The sequence below is a fragment of the Perognathus longimembris genome, chromosome 13 (assembly GCF_023159225.1).
Source record: "Perognathus longimembris pacificus isolate PPM17 chromosome 13, ASM2315922v1, whole genome shotgun sequence".
In the NCBI taxonomy this organism is placed as follows: Eukaryota; Metazoa; Chordata; class Mammalia; order Rodentia; family Heteromyidae; genus Perognathus; species Perognathus longimembris.
Window position 1 is genome coordinate 61,523,652 of NC_063173.1, and position 16,798 is coordinate 61,540,449.

Genomic DNA, 16,798 nt, shown 5'->3' on the forward strand with positions numbered 1-16,798 from the left:
CCGACCTCGGCCTGGCGGCAGGCCTTCCCCACGCAGTGAGCTCCCCGACGCGGGAGGCGGGCAGTGGCGTGGGGCCTCCCGGCCCCGCTCAGGACAGGTCCGCGCCCGCAGGCTCTGGCAGCACGTGTCCAGGGCCATCCGGGAGGGCGACCAGCACAGGGCCACGCAGGAGAAGACGGCGCTGGAGGAGGCGCAGCGGCGGCGCGCGCGCGAACGCCAGCAGAGCCTCACGCCCTGGAAACCGCAGCTGTTCCGCCTGGACCCGCTCACCCGGGAGTGGCGCTACCGCTACGAGAAGTGAGCGGCCCTGGGGCCTGGCGGGGGGGAGGGGAGGGGGGAGGACCCAGCAGGCTGCTGCCATGCCCTGCGGCCCCTGGGGCTCCAGGCTCTGCTTCCACCTTCACCAGGCCCTGGACGGGGGGTTGGGACCCACAGGGCCCCCAATCCCTCCCTGGAGTTCCCTGAACGGTGGGCACCCCTGGGTCCCCCGGGAGGCTAAGGCGCGAGCCACGGCCTCAGCTGATGGCCACCTGTGTGCCCTCAGCCACCGCCCTTGGGACCCCCTGAAGGACATCGCTCAATTTGAGAAGGACGGAGTCCTGCACACCCAGAGGCGGGAGACCATGGCCCGCCAGGCCAGCCTCCTGGGCAGCCCGGGACCTGGGCGCGAGGTCAGCGCTGCAGCCCGCCCTCAGCCCGGCTCCTCCCCACCCGGCCCTCTTCCCCCAGCCCTCCCCGGCCTCCACCCGGGCCGCCTGCCTTCCCTCCCTCCCTCCCTGTGCAGCAGGGGCCGAGCGGCCCGGGCCTGCAGATGCCCTGAGCGTGACCGCCCCCGCCTCCAAGCGCAGGGCGTGGGCCCCCCGCAGGCACCCGCTCCGAGCCGCCCTCCGCCACGCCGTCCCATTGCACACGCGAGTTCGCAGGCTCAGGGCCGCTCGAGCCCCTGCCGGGCGTCAGGCGAGCAGCCCACGGGGACGCACATGTGCAGCCTGGGGCGGGCAGGAGGGAGGGCAGGGCGCTCCAGGAGGAGGTGGGAGAATCAGCCTTCCCTGAGGCATGGTGCGGGGGGGGGGGGTGCCTCCCCCGGGTGGGCAGCCCACGCCCTCGGTGTTCATGGGGTGCCCCGCACATGCCGAGCTGCGGAGAGTCACCCAGGGGAAGCCGAGGCCCAGAGAGACGGCGTGGCTGTTCTCGTCCAGGCCCGAGTGGAGACGGCAGCCGCCCCTGGCACCCTGAGAGCCACGGGCCTCCCGCTCCACCTCCGGTGCCAGCCTGGCAGAGGGGTGCCGTGCCCCCAAGAGAAGGGGTGCCCGACGCAGCCGCGTCTCCACAGAGGCCGGGCCCGGAGCGGAGGACCCGCAAGGCGAGCGACCAGCCATCGGGACACAGCCAGGCCACCGAGAGCAGCGGCTCCACGCCGGAGTCCTGCCCGGACCTGTCAGACGAGGACGGGGACTTCGCTCCTGGTGAGCCGCCCTGGGGCCGCTGAGGGGGGGGGGGCGCTCCCATCCCCGGCGCCCCCAACACGCGGGACCCCGCCCCCCGGGCAGCCGCGTCGCCCCGCCCTCTCCCGCTCCTCCCCCTGCCGCCCCCCTGCAGGACCCCGCCCCCCGGGCAGCCGCGTCGCCCCGCCCTCTCCCGCTCCTCCCCCTGCCCCCCCCCCCCCGCAGGACCCCGCCCCCCGGGGCAGCCGCGTCGCCCCGCCCTCTCCCGCTCCTTCCCCTGCCCCCCCCCCCCCCCCGCAGGACCCCGCCCCCCGGGGCAGCCGCGTCGCCCCGCCCTCTCCCGCTCCTCCCCGCCCCCCGGGCAGCCGCGTCGCCCCGCCCTCTCCCGCAGCTGGGTCAGGAGGAGGAGGAGGAGGAGGAGGAGCGGTGAGGGACCGCGCGGGGCCCCTGGGCCGCAGCCCGGGAGAGGCGAGCCAGGCCTTCCTGTGGCGGGGAGGGCAGCGTCCCCGGCGCGGTCGCCTCCCCGAGGGCCTCCCGGATCCCTTCCGCACCTCTCCCGCCCCCTCCCCCTTCCCTTCCCGGGGTGGGCTCCCAGGGGTGTCGCGGGCCCGGAGCCGGCCCGGGAGGCCTCGCGCTCAGCCTCCCCGGCTGCCCCGCCTGACTCCGGCCCCGTTTCCAGGCAGTGAGAGCCCGTGCCCCGGCTGCAGGAAGGAGGCGCAGCGGCTGCGGGCCCTGCAGGAGGCCGTGCTGTCCATCCGGGAGGCCCAGCAGGAGCTGCACAGGTAGCGGGCAGCGCGCGGGCAGCGTCTTCCTGCAGGGGCGGGGGGGGGGGCGGGCGCCCCCGGGCTGAGCTGCCTGTGCTCGGCCGGCACTGAGCCTGAGCTGCAAGGAGCCTGCGGGGACGCTGGGAGGGGACTGGGGGACAGCGCCAGTGTGGGGGGGGAGGCCCAGAGAGAAGCGCAGGCGGCCAGCCAGGGCCCCGAGTGTGGCTGGACCGGGGGACTCACGCAGCCGGCCCAGGCGGAGGGGCCGCGCGGCGCCGCAGGCCAGGGCTGCTCCCGCAGACAGGAGAGCGTCCGTGCGGCCCTGCGCGGGGCTCGGCGCCTGGGCTGACACCGGCATCGACAGACAGGCGGCCTGGGCGCCCTCCCGGAGCTTTTGGGCTCAGGGCTGCCGCTCTACCACGTTAGCCACAGCGCCACTCACTGCTCTCTCGTGGTTAATTGGAGCTGAGAGTCTCGGGGACTTTGCTGCCTGAGCTGGCTTTGAACCGCAATCCTCAGCTCTGAGAGCGAGGCGCAAGGCCTGGCCCTGGCTACAGAGAGCATCTTCTCCCCGTGCCCTCCGGTGTCCTCTCTTCTTATGAGGACCCCGGGCCCTGAGACGGGGCCCCTTAGTGGCCTCCAGTCACCCAGCACCGGCCCAGCGCAATCCCGGTCCCAGGACCAGGGCTTCCCCACAGGCTTGCCCCGCCCCTCCCTGACAAGTGGGTGCCCTTGGCTTCCTGCTCACCAGCCCCCCCACCCCCCCCCCCAGCCCTGACTCAGCCTAGTGAGCAGCCCTGCTTCAGGTGGAGCAAGACATCCTGACTCAAATCTCCCCACCCCCAGAACCCCGGGCGGACACGGTGGGAAGGGGGGGTCATGCTGTGCTGGCCCCCACTTGGCGCCCGACACTCTCGCCCGTTCCAGGCACCTCTCGGCCATCGTGGGCGGCGTGGTCCGCGGCAGACAGGGCCCAGCCCCGGGCCTCCTGCACAGCCCCCGCGCCTGGTTCCTGCTCTGTGTGTTCCTGTCCTGCCAGCTCCTCATCAACTGCGTCCTGAAATAGGAGCGCGGGGGACTGGGGACGGGCCCAGCGCAGATCGGCCTCCCCGCACCCAGCACTTCATGCCGGACCCTCGGGGCGGAGGGGCGTGCGGGAGGAGGGGGGCCCGCGGACGGCAGCAGGCGGGGCCCGGGGCCGAGGGCTCTGCGCCCCGCGCGCCCGGCACGGGGAGGGGCGCTGGCCTCTCCCGAGGGGCCTCTGCCCGGCCCCGGCCTTAATGAGAAACCAAATCAGCTCTGCCCCGCGCCGCGTCCCCTGCCGCCCACACCAGCGGGGCGGCACTGGGGGGCCTGGGGGACAGAGGGGCGTCCCCGGACGGTGCATGGCCACAGCACGGTGGCAGTGAACGAGGAGGGGTCCGGAGGCATGAGGAAGCGAGAGCCAGCGTCACGAGGGGTCCCCTCCCCGGAAACCCAGGGCCCAGGCAGCCGGGGGGACACCGGGCTCTTACCCCGCCATTGTGCTCGGTGGTGGGGGCCAAGCCAGGGAGGTGCAAGACCACGCCTAGCCCGGTCCCCGGAGGAGCCCACGGTGCCCGGGGGGCCCTGGTGGCAGGAGGCGGGGCTGCACCCCGCTGCGTTGTCTTCCGGCCCCCTTGACTTTTTACACATACCTGCAATACTGAAGCCGCGGTCTGGCGCCGGCAGCGGTTGGCGCCCGGCGGTGGCGCTGCGTGGGTTGGGAGCGAGCGTGCCTGTCAGCATCTACCCGGATTCGCATCCGGAGCCTTAAACTCGTCTGTAGGTGCCATCCCAGCCGCAGCCCATCGTCTCGTGTTCCGAGTGCTTACCCGGTTCCTGTCTCCGCATCTCCTGCTGGGAGCATGTCTAGATTCCTTGCCTTGAATAAATGGAAACCCGGGCGCCTGTTCTCTTTGTGGGGACTGGCGGGGAACGGGGCTTCCCGGGGACGACAGATAACCAGCGTGGGCCGGTCTGCAGCCGACGCAGAGCAGTTCACGGCGGGGAGGGCAGAGGGCCGACCTTCCCGCACCGGCCGGCGGGTCGGGGCAGACTCACAGGAGTGCCTGTGCTAGCTCAGCGGAGTCCTCTCCTCCACCTTCTCCTCCCCCGTTACGTCACGTCAGGTGACACCTGAGGATCACAGTTCAAAGCCAGCCCAGGCGGGAAAGTGTGTGAGACTTATCTCCACTGAACTACCCAAAAAAAGCCAGAAGTAGAGCTGTGGCTCAAGTGGTAGCGCACTGGCCGCGAGTAAAAGGAACTCAGGGACAGCGCCCAGGACCTGTGTTCAAACCCCAGGATAGGCAGTGTTAGAGATCAACCACCAGAGCGAGTAGGTGTTAGGCAACACGCTGACCCTCTGCCACATCCGTACCCTTATCGCACGTTTTAAAAACACAAAAGCCCTTTAAGAGATAGAATGAAACAGGCAGGGTATGCCTCAGGCCAGGGCAAGAGCATTGCTTGAACTCAGAAGCTTCACAGGAGATGGGGAGACATATCAGGACCCTATCTCCAAACATCAAGACAAAAAAGAAAACCACAAGCAATGGATGACTCTCTCCTGTAATCCTGGTTTCACAGGAGGCTGACATCTGAGGATCACAGTTCAAAGCCAGCCTGGTAGGGAAGTCCATGAGACTTTTACCAACTAACCACCAAAAAGCCAGAAGTGGAGCTGTGGCTCAAGTGATAGAGCCAGCCTTGAGCAAGAGAGCTCAGGACCAGCCCCCAGGCCTTGGGTTCAAGCCCTAGGACCAGCACCAAAAAAGAAAAAAGCGCCGGTGTGCTAGAGGGGTATTTGTGGGTAACGCAGCTAACTGGCGTCTCTGAAAGGCCAGGGCAGCGGGTGAGGCTGGAAGCAGCCAGGGGGACTGGCCTGGCCCCGGGCGCTCGCGGTTCGGGCCGGCAGAGGGCTCTCAGGCAGGGAGGGGGAACGCCAGGCCCTGACCCGGAGCCAAACCAGCCAGCGCGCAGAGTGCAGTCACCCAGAAGACTGGGGAAACCACCCACGCCTGGGCCTGCTTGGTGTTCTGGCTGTGGTGACTAAGTGTGGGCTGCGTAGCTGTGTCCAGGGTGGGGAAAACGACCAGTGGGAGGAGCGGGGGGCGGGGCCCGAGGCACCGGGTAGGCTCCGAGCGCGGGGCGGGGCCAGGCGGTGACCATCTAGCACACTGACTACAGTGGCTGATTTAAGCCAGGACCAGGGACCAGGCACCACGAGCTTCTTCTGAGAGCCCTGCTACCCTGACCAGGAGACCGGGCACCGCCCGCCTCTTCCCAGAGCCGGGCGCCCCTGACCTGGGCACCGGGCACCCTGCACCTCTTCCCAGAGCCGGGCGCACCAGGCTGGACTCCCCTCCACGCATGGCTGCGCGCCGGGCTCTGCGCTGGCTGCTCTTGCTCCTGACCCAGGTGAGTGCACACTCACAGCTGCGGGGCTGGGACCAGGCTCGGGGCTCCGGGTGGGAGTCAGGGGTGCGGACCGGGCTGGAGCTCCGAGCCCCCGATGGGAGGTCCCCCAAGCCGTCTCCCCGCAGTTCGACGGGCTTGGCCCTCCCTGGCTGAGGTGCCCGGCTCCCCGGGGGAGAGCCCGACTCTGGCCGCCGGTGTCCACGCGCAGGGCGCTGCCCTCCCCTGGCAGGGGCTGAGAGGGAGCCGCGCTCTGGGAAGGAGGCCTCCTTCCCCTGGGTGGAGGTGGGGACTGCGTCCCACCGAGGTTCCCAACAAGGCTCCCCGGCCCAGCTGGTGGGAAGTGGGGGTGTAGCTCAGGCGCAGAGGGCCAGCGCTGAGCCCAGAAGCCTGGTGAAGCCGGGCGCCGCCACACCTGACACCCTAGCTACCTAGTAGCCTGCCAGTGAGGATCAGGATCGAAGCCAGGCTGAGATCCTTGTATTCAGTTAATCCCAGAAAGTCCAAAGTGAGCACAAAGAAATCAAGGACAGCACCCAGCCCCAAACTCAAGCCCCAGGACCTCCCTGCCCCCCAGGAAAAAAGGGTGGGGGTGGCTCACACCTGTAATGCTAGGTACTCGGGAAGCTGAGATCTGAGGATCGCAGTTTGAAGCCAGACCGGGCAGGAAAGCCCATGAGATGATTATTTCCAATTAATTACCCACACAAGCGAGAAGTGGAGCTGTGGCTCCGGTGGTAGAGGGCTAGTCTGGAGTCAAACACCTCAGGGACAGCCCCAGCCCGAGTTCAAGCCCCAGAACTGGCACATGTGTGAGCATGCACACACGGGGGGAGGGGAGGGGGACAGCAAATGACCACAGTTACCCTCACCTGCTGGGTCTTCCCGGAGAGCCCGAGCCCCAAGATCCAGGGGCAGCTTTGGAGAGCTCCTCCTCACCACCCCTGCCCCCCCAATTCCTCCCCATCACCCCTGGGAAAGCCAGTGTGGTGGGTGAACACATTCCTTTTCCTTCTCCCCAGGTCCCCGTCATGGCCCGAGTGCGTGCAGAGCAGCCGGCCCAGCGTGGCTGCAGCCCGGATGAGTACTGGTCTCCTGACCGCTGGTGCTGCCAGCTCTGTCCCGCAGGTGAGTTCCAGTGGGCCGGGGGCATAGCAGGGATTTTTGTGGCCTTTCGCGCAGAGCAGGGGTGGAGCTGCTCGTGGGAAGAGGAGAGCAGGGGCTCCACAGCTGTCTCCTGCTCTTTCCGCCCCGGGCAGGGGTCTCCTGTCTGCATACACAGCCGCGGAATGAGTCCATTCCCCTTGCCAGGCATGGGCGGCTCACCCCTAGCACCCTAGGGACTCAGGAAGCTGAGCTGTGAGGGTCAAGGTTCAAAGCCAGTGTAGGTGGGAAAGTCTGTGGGATTCTTACCTCCTACCAGTCACCAAGAAGCAGGAAGTGGAGCTGTGGTCAGGTGGTAGAAAGCACGCCCAGGGACGGTGCCCAGGCCCTGAGTTCAAGCCCCTGGAGGACCGACACACACACACGCACACACACGCACACACACACACACACACACACAACCGTTTCTCTGACTCCCGTGACCCCGGTGTAGCCTGGAGCTGACCTCTGACCTCGGCCATCCTCTCACAGGTGAATTCGTGAGCAAGGCGTGTGTGAGCCCCCACACGCGGGGATCCTGTGAGAAGTGTGAGCCAGGGACGTTCACCGCCTTCGCCAACGGCCTGCCTGCGTGTCGGCCCTGTTCCACCTGCCGGGAGGGTGAGCTTGCCCGCGGGGCCGTGGCGCCCACAGCGGCGCGTCGGGACCGGGCCCGGGCACTGGGCCCAGATACCGAGTTGGGGGGGCGAGGTGCATGTCTGTGGCCCTGGGAGGCCCGGAGTCTCCACCCGGCACGGGGGTGCAGCACTCGAGACCGTCAGCGGGCTGAAGTGGGGGCTCCCTGCCCTTCACGGTGCTCCTCCTGCCCGCTCAGCCTGGGGCAAACCTCAGAGTCAGCCTCACATGCGCAGAACAATCTGAGCCGCGCCCAGGAGCTGGAGGGGATGGGCGGGGGGGGGGGGGGCTGAGGGGCTTGGGGAGGTGTGGAGGGGGCAGCCGGGACGCTGGCAGGAGTGAGGGGCGGGCGTGGAGGGGGGCAGCAGTCACGCAGCTGGGTGTGTAAATCAGGAGTGGGGGCCAGGCCTCGGGGGGACGGAGATCTGTGGCACAGGAACGTGAGTGTGCAAGCTGAACCGCTGCAGGGAGCACTGAGCGGAGCTGGGAGCCGCTCGTGAGTGCTCCCTCGGGAGGCCGTGGGCCCCGCTGGCGTGGCCGCTCGATCCGTCCCGGGGCCCCTGGGGTCCCCATCGGAGTGAAGATGCCCCCGTGAGGACAGTGCCACCTGGAAGTGACCCCGCTCCTCTCCGGCCCCAGACCAGGAGCCGGTGGTGGAGTGCGCGTCAGCCCGGGACCGCGCGTGCCAGTGCCGGAGCGGCCATTTCCACCCGGCCCGGGAGGCCTCCGAATCCTGCTCACCGTGCACCAAGTAGGAAGCTGGGCGCCCGAGGCCGGCTGGGCGCGGGGGCGGCGGGGGCCTCGGCGGCCCTGGGGGGGGACCAGCCGGGCCCGCGCGTGAGTCACGGGGGGGTTAGCACAGTTCACACCAAGAAACGGCTGCCCACTCGGCCACGCGCCCTGCGCGCCCCCGACGGAGCCCCTCAGCCTCGCGCGCGGCCGGGGCCCTGCCCGTCCCGGAGCCCAGCTCGCTCTCGAGTCGCTCACGCCGTCCAGGCCGCGGGGGCCCCTCTGCGCTGTCATCAACCCCGCAGCCCCCACCCCACAGCCCCCACCCGCAGCCCCCACCCCACCTCCCCCACCCCACAGCCCCCACCCGCAGCCCCCACCCCACAGCCCCCACCCCACAGCCCCCATCCACAGCCCTACCCCACAGCCCCCACCCCACAGCCCCCATCCACAGCCCCACCCCACCTCCCCCACCCCACAGCCCCCACCCGCAGCCCCCACCCCACCTCCCCCACCCCACAGCCCCCATCCACAGCCCCACCCCACAGCCCCCACCCCACAGCCCCCATCCACAGCCCCACCCGCAGCCCCCACCCCACAGCCCCCATCCACAGCCCCACCCGCAGCCCCCACCCCACAGCCCCCACCCCACCTCCCCCACCCCACAGCCCCCATCCACAGCCCCACCCCACAGCCCCCATCCACAGCCCCCACCCCACAGCCCCCACCCCACAGCCCCCATCCACAGCCCCCACCCCACAGCCCCCACCCCACAGCCCCCATCCACAGCCCCACCCCACAGCCCCCATCCCGCAGCCCCCACCCCGCAGCCCCCACCCCACAGCCCCCATCCACAGCCCCCACCCCACAGCCCCCACCCCACAGCCCCCATCCACAGCCCCACCCCACAGCCCCCACCCCACAGCCCCCACCCCACAGCCCCCACCCCACAGCCCCCATCCCGCAGCCCCACCCCGCAGCCCCCATCCCGCAGCCCCCACCCCGCAGCCCCCACCCCGCAGCCCCCACCCCACAGCCCTCACCCGCAGCCCCCACCCCGCAGCCCCCACCCCGCAGCCCTCACCCCACAGCCCTGGGCAGGCGCGGGGCCGAGTCCTGCTCGCTGCAGTCACCCCCAATCACAGCGCATGGACCCCTGTGCCGAGTCTCCTGCTGCGCTGACTGAGGGCTGGGACTCAGAATATCCTGTTACCCCAATGAATTCTAGGGCTCCCCGTCCCCGGAGGGTTCCCCGGGAGGGTCTTGGGTGGTTTTGAGGTGGTGTTGGTGCAAGGTGAGCGGCAGGGGTCCAGTTTTCGTCTTCTACGTGCGCTGTCTACCTTTCCCACGCACTTCTCACTGCGGGTGGGAGGCTCGGGGCCGTCACTCACCTGGGGTAAATCTCGATGCCCCCCACCCCGGGATCCAGTGGCCCCTGAGCAGCAACGCGGCCCTGTGGGGCCCAGCAGCTGCTGTGTGGGGAGCCCCGCCCTTTTCCAGGCTCCAGGCTGCAGGCCCCGCGGCAGATCTGCTCCCCTCGCTGCTGAGGTGAGCGCGGGGCTCAGGCGCGGAGGAGAAGAGGAAGGAGAGGAAAAGGCACGGCGGGCTCTGCCGCCAGGCCCCAGAGGCTGCAGATGCCCCCGTGCTCACGCGTGCTTTGTGGCTGCTCTAGAAGCCAGGCTTTGGCGCTTTCTGCAGTGACGCCGTCCGCAGGCTGCTCCCCAGTGGTTTAAGCTGGGAGAATCCCTCTGTGGGCTCCGCCCTTCCCCTCCTTCTCAGCCAGGGGCTTCCGGCCCTGTCAGGTGTCCCAGGGCAGGGCCTCGGGTCAGGTGTGTGTGTGTGTGTCTCAGGGCAGGCCCTCCGGTCAGGTGTGTGTGGGTGCGTGTGCGTCTCCAGTCAGGCCCTCGGGTGAGTTGTGAGTGTGTGTTGTGTGTGTGTCTCTGCAGGTGTCCACCCACGGAGCCCGTTCTGCTGCAGTGCAACGCCACAGCCGACACAGTGTGCAGTTCGGATGCTTCAAGTAAGACAAGATTTTTTCTGGTTTTGTTTTGTTTTGTTTTCATTTCTTTTTTTGGCCAGTCCTGGGCCGTGGATTCAAGGCCTGAGCACTGTCCCTGGCTTCTTTTTGCTCAAGGCTAGCACTCTACCCCTTGAGCCACAGCGCCACTTCCGGCTTTTTCTACATATGTGGTGCTGGGAAATTGAACTCAGGGCTTCTTGTATACCAGGCCATATTCCAAACCAGTACTAGAGTTTGAATTCAGAACCTTACACTCTCTCTTAGCGCCTTTTTCTCAAGGCTGGTGCTCTACCACTTGAGCCACAGCACCACTTTGGGATTTTTTTTGGCTTTGTTTCATTTCAGGTATCTGGCACTTCTGATAGCCTAGATACCAGAGTTAGAAATACCAGACTTGACACCCAATAGCTCTGGTCTCATAGTATGAAGGGTGCAGGGTAGGAAGAGACTAAGGTGGTATAGACAAGGACAAGGATCAAGGGCTGGGAACGTGGCCTAGTGGTAGAGTGCGCGCCTCATTTACACGAAGCCCTGGGTTTGATTCTTTTGGCACCACATATATGAAAAAGGCCAGGAGAGGCGCTGTGGCTCAAGTGGCAGAGTAGCGCTCTGAGCAAAAAGAAGCCAGGGACAGTGCTCAGGCCCCTGAGTCCAAGCTCCCGGGCTGTCAAAAATAAATGAATAATAATAACTCTTTCTGAGAACACCAGTGTATGGGAAAGACATGGGCTGAGAAGCAGGCCATGTACAGGACAGGAACATTGGACAGAGAATCAAATTGTTTCATTTATCCTAGGATTGTAGATAGGAGCTGGAAATGTTGCATTCTATAATTCTCTAGTTCTTTTTTTTCCAAATGCCACTTGAGTTGATCACTTCCTTTTTATCTCCCTCCACTTGAGTCAGAGTTAATTTTTCTTTTGTGTTGTTATTGTTGGTGTTGTTGTTGAATGGCTTTTTTTTTTGTACTTTCAGGACAAAAAGGAGGGCATAGGAATGAAGTGTGAACAAATGTAGTTACAGTATTCAATGTACACTATGCAACTTGTCAGAAAGGACAGGAGAGGGAAACAAGGAAAGAAAACGTGGGGTGACATTGTCCAAGAACTGTGCTCCTAATCTGACTTATGGAATTGTAATCCTTCTATACATCTCCTTCATAATAACAATAAGTGTAAAACAAAACACCTCAAATTCTAACCCTTAAAAATGTAAAAGAGTAAGCCAAGAGTAAGATTGCTATACATGGTATGCAACTCCTGCAAGAATATCTGAGTGTCTATCTTGATTCTTATCGTTTCCTGTTCAATCGAGCCTTATTTCATCAATCTTCTATTTACTACAACTGAGGATCGATCCAGGGGCTTCTGGATGTAGGGAAAGATGTGGGGAAAGCAAGTGAACTTAGAGCTAGGCAGGCTGAAGGTTAAATCCAGAGGGGAGTCAAGTTCTTCCTGCCTGCTCTAGTTTCTGCCTCCATCACGAGGACAGTGCCATCCTTTGGGGGTTCCTCAGAATGTGGGCCCCCTTGGTGTGCAAACCGCAGCACTGTTCCGCGGATGCCTTCCACACGAAGCTCACACTTTGTTTCCTCGATGTGGCATCTTGGCGGAGGCTGGGCGGCATCCACCCCGCTGTCCCCCGCCCCGCGAGCGCCCCACTTTGGGGTTTGTAATGATTAGTTGGGGATCCGGAGCCTCACAGATGTGTGTCGGGCTGGCCTGACCCTGGGCTCCTCCTCCTTCAGCCCCCGCGTAGCTGCCATGGCGGGCGCGGGGTCTCCAACACCGCAGCGGGGCGGCCCGGGGAGCCTGGCGGAGGGCAGGAGCAGCCGCCCCCGAGAGGGGCTGGGAAGGGCGTGGAACGTGCTGGAAGCATGCTGCTCATAGGCTGCCCGCGAGGGCCCGGGCCTGGCCGCCGGCATCCCCTGCACGCTCGCGTTAGGAGTCGGGGCCTATGGCGTCCTCCGCGCGGCCCAGGGCTCAGCTCTGAGTGGGCGCTGAGGAATTGTGCCTGGAAGGGCGTGGGAAGGGCTGGGGTGTGCCCGCGTGCAGGGGTGGGGTGTGCTCAGGTGAGCGGCCGGGTTGGGACAGGACCGGGCGGTGACCGGGCGCCCACGGCGTTGCTGAGATGGGAGTCTGGGTGGCACCGGCCATGGTGGGGACTGGGCGGGAGGCCTGGTCACTCGAGCGCGGGAGAATCCCCTGCGAGCGGCCCTCGAACCCAGCGCCTGCGCACTGGGGCCCCGAAGGGGGCGGAGCCGGGCCACCGTGCAGAGCCGGGCTGCCCACAGGATTTGCATGTGTGTGTGTGTGTGCATGCATGCACCTGTGCACACACAAGCTTTGGGGCCTACACTCAGTGCCGAGGCTCTGTCCTTTGACGTTTTTTGCTCAAGGCTGGTGTTTGACCACTTGGGCCACAGCTCTCCTTGCAGCTTTTTGGCGGTTAGGTGGAGATAAGAGCCTCTTTCCTGGGCTGCAAATGTGGCCTCGTGGTAGAGGGCTTGCCTGGCGTGCATGAAGCCCTGGGTTCAAATCCTCAGCACCACATATATAGAAAACACCAGAAGTGGTGCTGTGACTCACGTGGTAGAGTGCTAGCGTTGAACAAAAGTGGCTCAGAGGCCGTGTCCAGGCCCTGAGTTCAAACCCAGGACTGGAAAAAAAAAAAAAAGAAAAATCACTGCATGAGCCAGCTTCAATCCTCAGGAAAAACCAAGCATCCTCCTGATGGAGACTGAAATTGGACTTCAATCTCTCACTCTCATACGAAAATCAACTCCAGCCGGATTAAGGAGCTCGAAATAAGACCTGAAACCTTAAATCTAGTACCAGAAAATTACAGGCTCATGTCTTTAATTCCAGGTACTCAGGAGTCTGAGCTCTAAGGACCACAGTTCAAAGCCAGCCCAGGCCGATTCTTATCTCCAATTAACTACCACAAAGCCGGAAGCAGAACTGTGGCTCAAGTGGTAGAGTGCTAGCCTTGAGTGAAAAAGCTAAGGGACACTGCCCAGGTCCTGAGTTCAAGCCCCAGTACTGGCACCAAAAAGACAAATGAAAAAGGACTTGGTAAAGACGTATTCTTGCTCAGTGGGGAGCACGGAAGAAGCAGCTTCTGTCAGGAGAGAGGAGTCCTGGGAGGATGCTGGGTTAACAAGGAGGAGGACAAAAGCGGAATACTGTAGAAATGGATTGATGGCAACAATGAAACTAGAACCATGGAAGCTGTTGGCATTTTGGAAGGAAGACCTGGGGGGAGGGGTGAAAATGATCCATTGTAAACATGGGGAAGGTTTACAGGGAATGTGAATTTAGCTGGGCCAGGGTGTGGGGAGTGGATTGTGGGTTTGTTTGTGAGGATGAGTCATCTACAAAGAAAGATGTGTTCATTCCTAACCTGACCAGAACATTTCCTGGATTTTGTTCTCCTATTTTCAGGTGAGAGACACCACCTATGGTGGCTACTGAGTGTTCCTCCTGTGCTGGCTGTGATTATCTTTGGGCCATAAAAAAGGTAGGCCTGCCATGCTCACACCTGTAATTCCAGCTACTCAGGAGATGTGGGGATAACGGTTCAAAACCAGCCTGGGCAAGAAAGTCCATGAGACTCTAATCTGCAGTTAAGCTGGAAGTGGGTGTGACACAAACTGAGAAGGCTCAGGGACAGAGCCCAGGCCCTGAGTTCAAGCCCCAGGACTGGTGCATGAGTGCACTTACACACACACACACACACACACACACACACACAGAGGAAAGGTTTTCTAGAACTGCTCTGGTTGTTCTACTACATATGACGATGCTGGACCCTTTTCTGCGTGTGCCCGACCTGGAGTTTGAACTCAGAGCCTCCTCCTTCCTCTCAGCCGCACTGCCAGCCCTAAACAGTTGTGTGTTTGCCATGCTGCCCATCACTGCCCCTCTAGAAGAGGGAGAGCGAGCCTCTCTCCTGCTGAGACTTTTTCTCAATGCTGCAGAGCTCTGCGGGGGGGGGGGGGGGTCCCCTGGAGGATGGTTTAGTTCCTTGCTCTGACAGCTGTGTGGGTTTGTCAGTTTCCTCCTCTGGTCTTGAACCCCTGAGAAGATGCTTTGCTCTTGCGTGTTGGTGTCCGTGCCCACTCACGCTGCGGAGGCCGCGAGCCTGTTCCTCTCGTGTTCTGCCCCCCGCATCCCAAGCCGGGCCCCGGCTGCTCTTTGAGGGGTGCGGGCTTCCTGGGAGCCGGGCTCTGCGCTGGGGTCAAAGCCACCCTGCAGCTGTGGTGGCAGCACTGGGGACTGGAAACCACACGGGTTTTCTCCCCTCACAGGGGCGATGTCAGAAGTGAAATCCCCAGCGGGCGCTGAGGCCGCACTCCTGTGACCCCAGCACGTGGGAGGCCGAGGCTGCAGGATTGAGGACACCCCCCAGCCTGGGCGATGCGGCCACGCATAGTGTCCAGGCCCAGAGCGCAAGTCTCATGATTAACCTTAAACGGGAAAGAAGGAAAGGAAGGGAGGAGGGAAGGAGGGAAGGAACGAAGGAAAGAAGGAAAGAAGGAAGCAGAAAAAGAGAGAGAAAGGCACTCTTTGCCTGACCTATGTAACTGTAACCCCTTTGTACATCACTTTCATGATAATAATTTTTAAAATTAAATAAATATTTTTAAATAAATAAAAAGACTCAAGGTAACAGCATCTGCTCATCCGCGATGTCCGGGTTACAGGTGTGAACCATCAGGCGCCTGGCTTAGGATCAGGATTTTACTGGGGCTGGGAATGTGGCCTCGTGGTAAAGTGCTCGCCTCGTCTACATGAAGCCCTGGTTCCTCAACCCCACACAAATAGAAAAAGCCAGAAGGGGGAAAAGAAGCGAGCCTTGAGCAAAAGAAGCTCAGGGACAGTGCTTAGGCCCTGAGTCCAAGGCCCAGGACTGGCCAAAAAAAAAAAAAAAAAAGAACTAATCAATCATTTTGGCAAAGTAGCAGGATACAAAATTAACCCACAAAACCCAGCAGCCTTAAAAAAATTCAGTAGCCTTTCCGTATGCCAACAATGTACAAGCAGAAAGAGAAATCATAAAAACAACCCCACTTGTAATAGCCTCAAAAGAATCTAGGAACAAACCGAACCAAAGATGTAAAAGATCCACTTAGTGAAAAGTGTAAAAATCTAAAGAAAACGCAAAGACCTTTCATGTGCATGGATAGTTAGACTGGATATTGTGAAAATAGCCATACTGCCAAAATGATAGACACTCGATGCAATACCCATAAAAATCCAATGGCGTTCTTTACTGAGTAGAGAAAACAAGCCACAAATTGATATGACCCAACAAAATCCCTAGACTAGCCAAAGCAACTCTAGGAAAAAAAAAGAATAAAAGCACTGTAGGCTGTATGACAATACCACATTCCAAACTCAACTACAAAACCACAGACACAGAACTGAAGGTCCATGGGACAGAATTGAAGACCCAGAAATCAAACCACACACTTGGAGCCATCTGCTACTCGACAAAGGAGCCAGAGACACACGCTGGAAGGAAGATGGCCTCTTCACCAACTGGTGTTGGGAAGACTGGGCAGCCACATGTGGCAAACTCCACGTGGATCCCAGCCTGTCACCGGCCACCGGCGTCATTGTCCCCTCCATTGGCTTTGGTGCCTTCATCTCAGGGAAGTGGCTGGGTGGAGACCTGTCTCCTGTATTTGCTCTGGGCTGAGTTTGTGAACTCCTGGCTGTGCTGTCGCGTGCCTCGTGTCCCCGAATCTGTCCTGCCTGGCTGTCACCGTGTGGGGAGCGCAAGGCCCTGCGATGTCACAAGTGAATCTAGGAGATCTGGGGCGGGCGGTTCACTTCTGTGCAGAGGTGGCTGCGCTCTCCCCGCTAGGCGGGCACTGGGCGGGGTGTTCTGCTGGCTTTGATCCTCGCCCAGCCTGACGCTGCCCCTGTCCTGTTTTGCGGGACTCGGGCTTGTCAACACATGGAGTGCTAGGTTGTTAACAGCTACTCTTGACCTCTGTGAACAGATGTTACAGGTCGTGGCTGGCAGGCCACACGCGCACGCGCAGATGGGCAGATGGTTATGTACAGCCTCTACACAGAGCCTGGGAAGTTGGGGTTACACCGGGGAAGTTGGGGTTACACCGGTGATGGTTGCCAGCTGCAGGTGCTCATGTCTGACTGGAGAGATTGCTTCTTTTCACACCAGGACACGGATTTGGGGGAGGACACCCTCGCCAGCCCATCCAAGCAGGGAGAGGCCTGGGGGGAGGGCAGGCCAGCCTCCCGTCAAGTTCTCCCCGTCGTGCCCTCCCCCTGCTGTTACAGTAATATATTTGAATATGTACTGTACTTACAGAGTACATAAACACTACCAGGGAACAATGAAGAATGACATTCAGTAGCAGAGCAGAAATCATTGCTCATGGTATCAGTTTAATGCTAGAATTTAGAAGACAGAAAGCTTTTGCATACCAAAGAATAGATCATCAGGCTTTACGTTACTAACTCAGATCTTTTAGGAATTCTTTGTGTTACCTGTTGCAATTATGAGCAAAGTTGTCCAAGTGTCCAAAGGTAAAGCTATGTTACCAGTGGGGAATTAAGAACAAGAGCAGCTATAACCTTGTAACTGAAGGC

General features: G+C 62.3%; 2 protein-coding genes across 5 annotated transcripts in view; both read left to right on the forward strand.

Annotated features, from left to right (window-relative positions):
* Nucleotides 1-3,375, forward strand: part of Osbpl5 (oxysterol binding protein like 5) — a 52,935-nt gene extending 49,560 nt beyond the window's left edge. For 3 of the 4 annotated variants that reach the window (XM_048361021.1, XM_048361022.1, XM_048361024.1), the window contains exons 18-22: nt 112-297; nt 545-671; nt 1,334-1,466; nt 2,125-2,227; nt 3,137-3,375. In XM_048361021.1, the coding sequence (XP_048216978.1) occupies nt 112-297; nt 545-671; nt 1,334-1,466; nt 2,125-2,227; nt 3,137-3,275 (688 nt within the window). In that variant the 3' untranslated portion in view covers nt 3,276-3,375. The remainder of the gene's footprint in view (nt 1-111; nt 298-544; nt 672-1,333; nt 1,467-2,124; nt 2,228-3,136) is intronic. The other variant, XM_048361023.1, reaches the window with a different exon arrangement.
* Nucleotides 3,376-5,602: 2,227 nt separating this feature from the next.
* On the forward strand, nt 5,603-8,181 carry LOC125362643 (tumor necrosis factor receptor superfamily member 22-like). The gene is made up of 4 exons (XM_048361458.1): nt 5,603-5,650; nt 6,670-6,775; nt 7,283-7,411; nt 8,066-8,181. Exons 1-4 carry the CDS (start codon nt 5,603-5,605, stop codon nt 8,179-8,181), a joined length of 399 nt encoding a protein of 132 aa, XP_048217415.1.
* Nucleotides 8,182-16,798: the final 8,617 nt, after the last annotated feature.